The sequence below is a fragment of the Pagrus pagrus genome (genome assembly GCF_965226575.1).
Source record: "Pagrus pagrus genome assembly, chromosome: 1".
Lineage (NCBI taxonomy): Eukaryota > Metazoa > Chordata > Actinopteri > Spariformes > Sparidae > Pagrus > Pagrus pagrus.
Window position 1 is genome coordinate 37,853,528 of NC_140185.1, and position 10,465 is coordinate 37,863,992.

Sequence of the window (10,465 nt, forward strand, 5' to 3'; positions counted from 1 at the left end):
CAGGACATTAAACCTGTCATTAACTCTTCCAGGCCCTTCAGGAAAGTTTGTGACCCAGAAAACAAGTTTTAATTGTCTTGCTCTCTCTTTCTTGTCCTTGCTGTCTTTGTTTCCCCTCTGCTCTACACCCTCCTTAATATGACTGACCAACACATCTGTGAAATGCATCAATAACAACACAATATATTAAAGTCCAACGACAAAAGTTTTTATTATTCAAAACAAGAGCGACAGTTCATGTGTTGAGCAAAATCAAGTGAGTGTAGAGAAGACAGAGATCAGCTCTGTTGTCCTCACAGAGGACACTTCCTGCTTCTTCACCAGCTCTGGTGTGACCGGACAGTCTTCAGCCTGGAAGGAGAGGACACAGACATAAAGACGTAAAGACAGAGACAGACGTTTACAAGTGTTTTACATGAGCCAATAAGTACAATTAATAAGAAACACAGTAAAACTAAGATGTTAGGAGGATAAAAACATTTAATCAAATAAACTGGTGGAACAAAATGTTTGATCAGATTTCTATCTTATTTCCACCTCGACCAGATATTTCCTCATTTAATCTATAATTTAGTTAATTTTATATTTTGGAGGTGAAGTTCTGCTTGTGTTCAGACTCTGAATGCTGGAGACTGTACAAACACAGTCAGGACTCAGTTTGCATGTGAAACGACTGCACTGAAGCATCAAACAGTTTGAATTATTTGATCAAAGTTAATAATAATGATGATGTTGGTGTTTTGTGCCATGTGACAGGCTTTATTCTCCACTCCCTCCCTCTACCATGCCATCCGGACTGAAACTATTAAGTGACCTCTGACCTTTTGAGCAGCTCCTCTGTGGACACATGTCCAGCTTCACCCTCACCGTCCTCATCACTGTCCTCTGAGCTGCTGTCCGACGCCTCCTTCTTGCTCCTCTTCTTCTGCTCCTTCCCTTTGTGTTTGTGCTTCTTATGTTTCTTCTTCTGGGGAAAAAATGAGCCAGAGTCAGAGAAGAAGAATCGAACAGTCAGGAGAAGGAGCCATTTTGTCTTTTCTTGTTCTACCTTCTTCTCCTTCTTGTGTTTGTAATGCTTCTTGCTCTTGTGTTTCTTCTCTTTGCTCCTGTTCCTCGGTTTCTCCTCCTCAGCGGGGGAGCGGATGGAGGTGGCGCCTCCTCTGGCTGAACAGGGGAACAACAGGCAGAGTTCAGTCGACTGCTGACCAGTAAAACTTTATTGATATTCAAACGTCCCTGGGCTACAGTAAGGCTTGAATTATTATTGTTCTGTTGTGATTGTACCGATTCTTGTCTTAACAAATGGACCGTTGTCTTTTGATAGTCGAGCAGCTGACGGAGGCGGCAGCTTCGGGCCGAACTCCTCCTCTTCATGTGTCGATTTGTGAGACGAAACCATCGCTTTGAAAGAATCAGAGAACAAAAGTCCATCAGACGTTTAAATCATACATGTCTACAGAAAAAACACGCCTCAGTCACATGTGACCGAGGTTCTGTACTCAGGGCACATGACGATGAAAGCTCTGTGAACGGATACAAAAGTGGACCCAATGATTTGGTTCTGTGTGATTTTTTTACCTGTCTGCTGGCTGGATGTGATGGTGGAGGAGGAGATGACGGAGGTGTTGGAGGTGATGTTGAAGAGGTTCAGAGGCTCCACTCTGACCTTGTCCTCCTTTGTGTCCTTTACATCGTCCTCATCGCCGCTCTCTCCCTCTGATGAAGACGAGGATTTCTCATCAGAGGAGCCAGCGAAGATGGCTTTGAACAGATCCATGGGAGGCCTGTTCTCCTCCTCCTCCTCCTCCTCCTCCTCATCTTCTCTGTCACCTTTTTTCTTCTCTGAGCTCTGCTGATCCACTGACTTCGTCTGCATAAAGAGAACACAAGTTCAGATTTTTACGATCACGTTCCTGCTCTCCAGTAGATAAACCTTTTCGAGTTTTGACGCACCTCCTCCGTCCTGTCTGCAGTCTGACTGTTGGTGCTGGTGGAGGCAGGTGGAGCAGGTAGAGCAGGTGTGGAGGTTTGTTCCAGTTTGATCTCAGTTTGGTTTCGTGCAGCACTGAGCAGCTCGCTCAGAGGGTCCTTCTTCTTATCCTCCTTCTTCTGGTCTGACACGTCCCATCGAGACCTCTTCCCAGGCTCTGGAGGCTTGGGAGGAGCTGAGAAGGAGAAGGAGGAGAAGGAGAAGGAGGAGAAGGAGGAGAAGGAGGAGGAGAAGGAGGGGGGTAATGTCATGTCCAGATGATCATGTCACACTTCGATGTTGAATAATCAGAAATCAAAACAAGAAACTGACATTCACATAACGAGTATTTTCACAAAATGTTCAGAAAAACTGAAAAATAGAGAAAGAAAAGCAAAAAGGAAAACTGGAAAAGACACAAAAAGGGTAAAAAAAATCCATCTCGTCTTCCAGTGACACAACATGGTGCGTTTAATAAACACAAACCTGAGCAGTGAGCGCCCCCTGTCTGTGGAAAGCAGGAAGTGAAGTAACTCACCTGCCGTGTCTCTGCTCTCAGTCACTGTCAGGAAGTTGAAGACTGAAAACTTGTCTCTCTTCACCTTCGGCAGACCGACCAGACCGGACCTGTCGGACCCACAACGGTCAGACAAACAGGAAACATTCAGCGGTGGAGAGTAACTAAATACATGTACTCAAGTACTGTGCATAAGTATAGTTTTCAGTTACTAATACGTTACTTGAGTACTTTAGACTTCTACTCCCTCATGTCAGAGGATAAAACTATACTCAGTTACTCTGAAGAAAGATTTTACATTGAATAAAACCAATAACATTTATATCAAATAAATGAATAATGAACTTAATTAAATTCAACACATTTTTACTGCTGTAATGATACTTGTACTTCTCTGGACATCAAGTAATGATCTGAATACTTCTTCCACTACTGATGAAATGACAGGTGTGTGTGTGTGTGTGTGTGTGTGTGTGTGTGTGTGTGTTGTACCCGGGGTAAGGGTCGGGGACGTTGAACCTCTTGCAGAGCAGTTTCTCAGGATGCCACTCGAACGTTTCTCTGGTCAGTTTTCCGAACATCTTCATTGTTACAGCAGCCTGTTTGTCGTCCACGTCGCCCTGACAACCAAACAACCAAACAACTCAGATTTACAACCGAACTTTTTCATGTTCTAGTTTGCAACAAACAAAGTCATTACAAGCTGGAACATTTCAATTAACAACATCGTTTCAATGAGAAACAGGCTCAGACAAAGAAAGAAGACTGAACTCAACACGCTACAAATATCTGATGAAATCAAACCACAGAATGAAACATTACAGCTGCTGAAAAGAAGGAAAATCCATTTTATTTATATTTTATATGTCTGCACTGAATATCAACACTTTCATGTAAAAGGTTTCAAGGATATTATAATTCTGGGCTGTGACCTCCTACCTCCTCGTCCCGGTTGACCTCCACGCTGTCCTCGTCCTCCTGGTTTTTAGCTCTGGTGAAGCGGGAGGAGAGCGAGGAGGAGGAGGGCCTGTACAGGATGGAGGCTCGGACAAACTCCTCCCTCTCTCTGCTGCGCTCCCACTCCGTCAGCCCCGGGTCCAGACTCTGCTCCAGAGCGTCTGAGACAGACAGGGAAGAGGTTTACATCTGACATCTGACCGGATCCAGCTCGTCTCAGACGGACCGGTTCTGTCTCTGACGCCTGATACATTTTATAAGTTACTCACTTTGTCTCAACACATTTATAGCAAAACTAGTGTTTTGTGTTTGTAAGTAGAGAAAGAAGAACAGACGGTCAGTCTTCACTTTCCTAAATCTCTTCTTCTTTGTTCTCTTTTCAGGTAGAAAACAAAAGCCCATCAGAGCCAATGTCGGGTTGCTCCTGCAGTGCATGATGGGACATGTAGTTCAGGGCCTCATACCTTTGTCTCCCTGCTTCAGGCGGTTCAGGTACAGCTCGTAGCGCGCCTGTTTGCTGGGGTTCTGCTCAAACGGTCTGAAGGTCTGTGAGGAGGTCTGGACTCCTCTCCACGCAGCCAGCGCCTCCTGCTGGAGGCCGGAGGAGGCTGCACCGCCCGCAGCCGCCAACCCCGCCGACCGCAAGGCACCATGGGAGTCTGCAGTGGCTGTTTTGGTGGAGGGCGCGTTGGAGGAGCTGCGGAGGTTGAGCAGTCGCTGTTTGTCTTCAGGCCTCAGCAGCTCCATGACTGAACTGGGACCTGATCCAGATTCAGGAGAATAACAGGAAGAAGACAGGAAGTCAGTTTTCTGTCGATCCTCAGATCAAATAAATGATCAGTAGAGATATCTGATATAGAACATACAGAACATTTTCATGCATCTCCTACATGTTTTATCTTTAGTGGACGTGGTATAAAACACATCTGTTAAAGTTACTCAGGTCCACAGCAACACTTATTTTATTGTCAATCGATCTGTCCATCATTTTCGGATTAATCAATTAGTTGTTTGTGTGATCAGATATCGATCAGTGTTTTCGTCCGAAACCCAAACAAAGTTTACTGTCAGAGGAAAGAAACCAGAAGATAATCACATTAATGAAGCTCACATCGCAGAACTGATTCTTCCTATTATAAAATCACTAAAACAGATTAATCCATCATCAAAATAGTTGGCAATAATTTAATAGTTGACAGCTAATCAATTAATTGATTTTTCTTTGCAGCTCTGTAGTTAGTTGTACATTTTTTAATACGTTTTTTCTGAACTTTTGCTGCTAAAGTCTTGGTGTGATGGTTTAACTGACACCCTAGCGCAACTCTTGGATGTAGAGCTGCAACTAACAACTATTATTTTCTCCACGAGCCTCCAAATATCAGAAAAATGGTTAAAAATGCTTCTTTCAGGTAATTTTTATTGTTCAAACAGCCCCAAAATATTCAGTTTATTGTGACAGAAAACAGAGAAAAGCAGAAAATCTGCACATTTAATAAAGATTTTACTTTTTTGCAAAATAAATAACTGTAACAATAGATAGATTAACTGATTAATTGATTGATTGATTGAATGAATGCATCGTGCAGTTTTGACCAGATTTAGTTGTGATGTGGACGTATGAACACTGAGCAACTGTAACTTTGTTTAAAGTATTGTTATATAAAGAAAGTTTATTAATATTAACTTTTTCTTTAACAACACTCAGCAGGACTTTACTCTGCTGGTAACTACCTTGCAGCGTGTCTTCTCCCAGCAGCGTCCTCCTCTGGCCAGAGTCCAGTTGGTGCCGTCCTCCTTGTTCGGGCTCCTCTTTGACCATGTGGCCCCTGGAGACCCTCAGAGCTTCGGCCAACGCAGGACTGACCCCGGAAAGATGTGAAACATCGACTGATGAATGGAAACGATGGACCGGACGATAGTCTCTGGGCAGAGAAGGCGGAGGGAAGATCTACAGACGGAGAATGAGATGATGAGATGTTTCAGACACAGTCAGCGACCGATCAGCTCGGGTTTGAAGATGCTCACCGTTTTATCCTCAGCTGCTTTTTGGGCCAAAGTGAATCCCTCCAGGATTTTGCCGAGATACGAAGCATCTTTGCTTTTGTCTGTGAACAAGAGAGAGTTATCAAAGATTCATTGTGATTAAATGTGGTTCAGTCATGTTTATGAACAAACACCTGCAGAAGCCTGGACTCGCATGCTAAACTGAGATGGTGAACAAGCAAGCTTCTTTATTAAAGTTTTATCTGATGATGTAAAACTTTGATTCCTAATTTCAGTCAGATGGGGTAAAGAGCTCAACAGGAAGGTTCCTGAAGTGAAAATCCCAAAAATATTCTGCCTGGAGGATGTTGATTATCTGCGTATGCTAACCTATGACAGAGAGTAAAACGACAGCAAAGTGTCGTATGAAATCAAACATGTTTTATTCATGATTTCATGGAGAAGTACAACATTACCCACAATCTTAAAGTGTAACAGCGGCGTCTCTGACTGATGGTCACTGGTTGAGTGACCATGACTTCCCTTCTTTTATTTAGAGATGAGGGACAAAGTCCAAAGAGGTGAAAATCCCTAAAGTCAGGAGGGTTTATGGGACCAGTCGTCCTTCACTTCATGTATCTTTGCTCTTTGTTCTCTTTTTGCTCTGAATCTGATGTTTAACGGTCACGACTCATCTCACCTTTCTTCTTGGTGTACTGCTGTGGTGCCGTCCAGCCGTACAGGCCGTCTCCGGGCTCCTCTCCTCCCAGCACCTTGTCGTATCTGGACATGGAGTCTCTGTGGTAAACCTCTTCATCATCATCATCCTCCAGGGCGCCCACTCCGAATGCCTGCAGGTCAAAGGTCACGAGCAGCAACACTTACAATAACAAAAAAAGTTTAAAAAAATAATAATATAATAATAATAATAATAATAATAATAATAAAAATAATTCAGACTTCAGAGGTCTCACCTGTCCGGCCACGCCTCCTCTGCGTGCTCCTCCCCGTGTGTCTCCAAACAGTCGACTCCTCGTCTCAGACTGCGGCCTGAACAGGTCGATGTGTTCGGCTGCTCCTCGGCCCAGCAGTGCCAGACCCGGGTCCAGACCACGGTACCCCAGACCCTGGACCCCCACCTTTGGGGTGAAGTCAACCGGAGTCACGTCCTTCGGGGCAAAGGTCACGTTCTCCGGAGCAAACTCTTCATCATCATCCTCCTGTTGGACAGAGAGAAGAAGGAACATGAATATTAATCTTCTTCTGAAGCAGCTTTGAGGTTCTACAGTAAAGAGGATCAGTTCTGAGGTAGCATCGTCGTCTCACTCACCTCTGAATGCTCCGATCCAGCAGGGGGTCGCACACAGCCGTAAACTCTGCTGCCTCCGTCTGTTAGGAGGAGATACAGCGCACAGACAGGATCAGACAAAGAGAGGACAGCACCTTCATCATCAACGAATCACATCAACACATTCTCAGCTGAAGCTGAAAGCAGACGGGCCAAAACATTTTCAGGCTCATTAAATCAAGACCACAGAATCATGACAGGATTCACTCAGTACGACTGAGACAGAACCTGAATCACATTTTTTTGTATTTTGGTGATAAAGTGATTGTTTGTGATGTTTCTTTGGTGAATACTTGGAAAACCTTAGCAAGGCAGCACTGCCATCTGTTGGAGAAAGCCTGAATTTACAATCAAAAGTGAAGGCAGTGAAGAGGTTCTTTGGTCATTTAGCAATAAAAGCGCCACCTATTGGCTGACTGGCACCAAATTTTGCAGAAACTGTCACCGGGCCATGGAACACAATTAGCAAAAGTTTAGTGGTAATGGGATCGTATTTAACCTAGTGGTGGATCGGTAAAACCTTCAACAGATGTCCTCAGGAGGGCATTGGCAATGAGTGTAGCAAGTTTTGTGTTAATCCGACCAACCGATGTGGAGATATAAAATACTTCAATTTAAAGAGCGCCACCTAGTGGTCATCGGGCAAGACTTTGCACAGAGCCTTAGGAGCTCATGGGGAAGTAGTATCCTGAGTTTCAAGTCATTCGGACGAACCAATGTGGAGATATGCAACACTTCCTGTTTTGAACGAAATGTGCAGGAAGCAGTTATTTAATTAATAAGTTGAGTATTCTTTGGAATATTTAACCTCTTTTAATAACCAGGAGGGTCCACAGATGCTGTGTGCAAAGTTTGGAGTAAATCAAAATCAAATTGCCTGGGAGGAGTTCGAAAAAGTAGGTTTGCGACATTTCGCGAGCTAGCAAAAAAAACGGTAGGCAGATATGGGCGTGGCCTATATCAGGAGATTCAGCACAATTCACTGAACGTGTGGATATGAGGTTGTGATGATGAATGTGCGACAAAGTATGTGGGAGTTATTAGCCAAAACGCACTTTCCTTGATTATAGTGCCACCTAGTGATGGAAATTCACAACAACAACAGATTATAAAATATTTTGGGTCATATATTCCAAGTTTGGAGAGGTTTGGGGCATGTTCAGGCAGTGAAAAATGCGATCATTTGGGACAAAAAATTATCACTACAAAAACAATAGGGTCCTCGCAGGTTCCCTGCTCGGGCCCCATCTAAAAGTGGAACAAACTTGTCGTACCCGTCTGTTGTCGGTGAGCTTTCCTCTTCACACGCGGCCCGACACCCTGACCCTCTTTCCAGCCCATCCTCTTCAGCAGCTCCACCCCGATGGACAAGCTGACAGACAAAACCAACACACCTCAGAATACACACAGGAGGAAATACAGATTTCAATAAAGGTCACAAGTTTTCTATAACCTCCGTCACTGTTTTTCAGATTTCCTGAAACTCTTCATGAATCATTTAAACACAACACCAGATTTGTAATAATGCTAACATCTGTGCAGCCGTGGGTTGAAAATCTGATTGTAGATCAGTTATTTTGTAGCTACCTTTGATATTATTGAATGCAGACACCATATCGGTGTGTGGATGTCAGCAGTTACCTGGCAGGTGATATCAGCTCCTCCAGCAGAGTGTCTCCGGGGATCAGGGCGGCCTGAGCGTTGACCGCTCTCGCCTTCTCTCTGACCTCATCCCTGCGACCGGACGAGAACTCCCGACTGGTGCTGATCTCTCTGGGAGCGATGCCGTGCTCGCTGAAGTCCTGACACACAACAACAACAACGACAGTCAGTTCCTCACACCACTCTTTCCGGATGAGAAAATACAGTACACAGTACTGAAAATACAGTAGACACAGAACTTGGAAATTAAAAATACATCAGGTCATTCAACTAAATCAACTGTATTTTTTAAGACATTTCCATCCTTTAACAAATACTCTGAACTCTGCTGTTCAGTGAAGAAGAAATCAAACTTGTTCAATGAAGTGGATTTCCATTACTGGAGCCAAACAAACAAAGATGGCAGCTGGATGAGTGAGCAGCGGTTCAGTAGTGGAGACGTAGCTGACGGAAAGCTCTAAAATCTCATTTTTACTTTCTCTGACTCATGTAACCGAAATGTAATTACCAGTGTTGGAGTTTCAAATGTAAATTCAGTCATTAAAAACACAACTGGAACACATGCAGTTTTGGTTTGGTGGCGAATGGAAACACTTCTCTACCTCATCGTCCATGAAATCTTCGGGTCTGGCATTATGTTGCCCAGCTTTCTGTTGCCGTGACGACACAAACGTTGACGGGGCCCAGCCTGAAGTCACAACACAACAACCAGAAGACAAGAAGTCCAAATACTGACGCTACACATCTGGAATTAAATGAGGGTTTCAGCTGAACAAATACAGTTAATAGCTGAAACACGACATGACCTTTGACCTCGTTTGAAAAAAATTATCAAGCTGAGCGCTGGATCACTACTTAGCTCACAAACTGACTGGCTCTCTTCAGTCAAGGCAGGTGAACAGGTAAACAGGTGAACAGGTGTTGTGATGCAGCAGCACTGACCTTCTTTAGTGCCGACAGTGTTGAAATAACCGGCTGAAAAGCCTCCAGTGAACGCCCCGTGGAACCTCTGATATCGTCCCTTCTCATCCTTCACCGTCTGCTCGTGCAGCGGGACGGGCTTCTTCAGCGGCTCGTCTACACACACACACACACACACACACACACACACACACACACATTTTATTACACAATACGTTACGCACACGAGGCTGCAGAGAAGATTCAGGTCCTTCACCTCAACTAACATAGTAGTTGTATATTTACAAGGTGATTATGTACATGAGTAAAAGTATACTGTAGAAATCTTTGTAGTAAAATGTACTCAGCATCAAAACTGACAGTATTTCATATGACAAATAGTTTCTTCTCATTTTAGTGCTGCATATTTTCTTCATATTTAATTGCCAATACAAGAATAAACAGTACAGCAAAATAAAAGTATCTTAACATATTGCTTGAGTAAAATTATTTTCTTTCTCCTCCTTTCAACAGACCTCAAGACACCAACACAGTTTCAGGATAATGAGTGTTTAACGTCAGGAGAAAGAGGATTTCCTCAGAAATCTCGTATATTTTGTGTCCTTGTTAATGGCAAAAATGACGGTACGAATAGCTGAATCTTCAACTACACACACAGCTGAGACACTAAATCCACTTCAACATACATGTGTGTTCTCCGTCTCCAGGTACAGAAAGCCGACAGCAAACGGTTAAAAGCACAATAAAAAATCTTGAAGTTTGAATGAAATTATTTGCTGATTTAAGATCCACTTGTGGGCCGAATACACAGCTGGACGGCAAAGATTCATAAAGCACTTAACTGACAGTCCGCTGAATAATTTCATTCAGCCGATAAGCACGACAATTTAAAACTTATAGATATTTGAATGAAGTCTGGGTTACAAACCAGGGGGCTAGGCTAACAGCCAGGAGCTTGTTGTTAGCTAGCTTCTCGTTAGCTTAGCAACCTAAAGTTCCCGCTGGAAACTTCGTGGCTCCATCCTCACAACATGAACCAGTGTGACAGAGTCAAAGGACAGACCCGCGGGCTGGAGCGGGTTTTAAATGTACTCTACCGTCTTCCAGA

The 10,465-nt window shown here is 43.8% G+C and overlaps 1 protein-coding gene across 3 annotated transcripts in view; it reads right to left on the reverse strand.

The window, feature by feature from the left end:
- Nucleotides 1-186: 186 nt before the first annotated feature.
- gpatch1 (G patch domain containing 1) overlaps nucleotides 187-10,465 on the reverse strand; it is a 10,366-nt gene continuing 87 nt past the window's right edge. Inside the window, exons 1-20 of one of the 3 annotated variants that reach the window (XM_084360201.1) lie at nucleotides 10,455-10,465; nucleotides 9,379-9,513; nucleotides 9,039-9,124; nucleotides 8,416-8,576; nucleotides 8,049-8,146; nucleotides 6,757-6,815; nucleotides 6,401-6,646; nucleotides 6,127-6,277; nucleotides 5,469-5,548; nucleotides 5,175-5,391; nucleotides 3,908-4,204; nucleotides 3,426-3,604; nucleotides 2,979-3,106; nucleotides 2,508-2,596; nucleotides 1,954-2,165; nucleotides 1,579-1,870; nucleotides 1,309-1,401; nucleotides 1,049-1,164; nucleotides 822-967; nucleotides 187-351 (exon numbers count right to left, since the gene is read on the reverse strand). The exon at nucleotides 10,455-10,465 is cut by the window's right edge and continues 87 nt beyond it. In XM_084360201.1, the coding sequence (XP_084216327.1) occupies nucleotides 318-351; nucleotides 822-967; nucleotides 1,049-1,164; nucleotides 1,309-1,401; nucleotides 1,579-1,870; nucleotides 1,954-2,165; nucleotides 2,508-2,596; nucleotides 2,979-3,106; nucleotides 3,426-3,604; nucleotides 3,908-4,204; nucleotides 5,175-5,391; nucleotides 5,469-5,548; nucleotides 6,127-6,277; nucleotides 6,401-6,646; nucleotides 6,757-6,815; nucleotides 8,049-8,146; nucleotides 8,416-8,576; nucleotides 9,039-9,124; nucleotides 9,379-9,513; nucleotides 10,455-10,465 (2,830 nt within the window). In that variant the 3' untranslated portion in view covers nucleotides 187-317. Of the gene's footprint in view, nucleotides 352-821; nucleotides 968-1,048; nucleotides 1,165-1,284; nucleotides 1,402-1,578; nucleotides 1,871-1,953; nucleotides 2,166-2,507; nucleotides 2,597-2,978; nucleotides 3,107-3,425; nucleotides 3,605-3,907; nucleotides 4,205-5,174; nucleotides 5,392-5,468; nucleotides 5,549-6,126; nucleotides 6,278-6,400; nucleotides 6,647-6,756; nucleotides 6,816-8,048; nucleotides 8,147-8,415; nucleotides 8,577-9,038; nucleotides 9,125-9,378; nucleotides 9,514-10,454 lie in introns of all 3 variants that reach the window. The other 2 variants (XM_084360200.1, XM_084360199.1) reach the window with 2 other exon arrangements.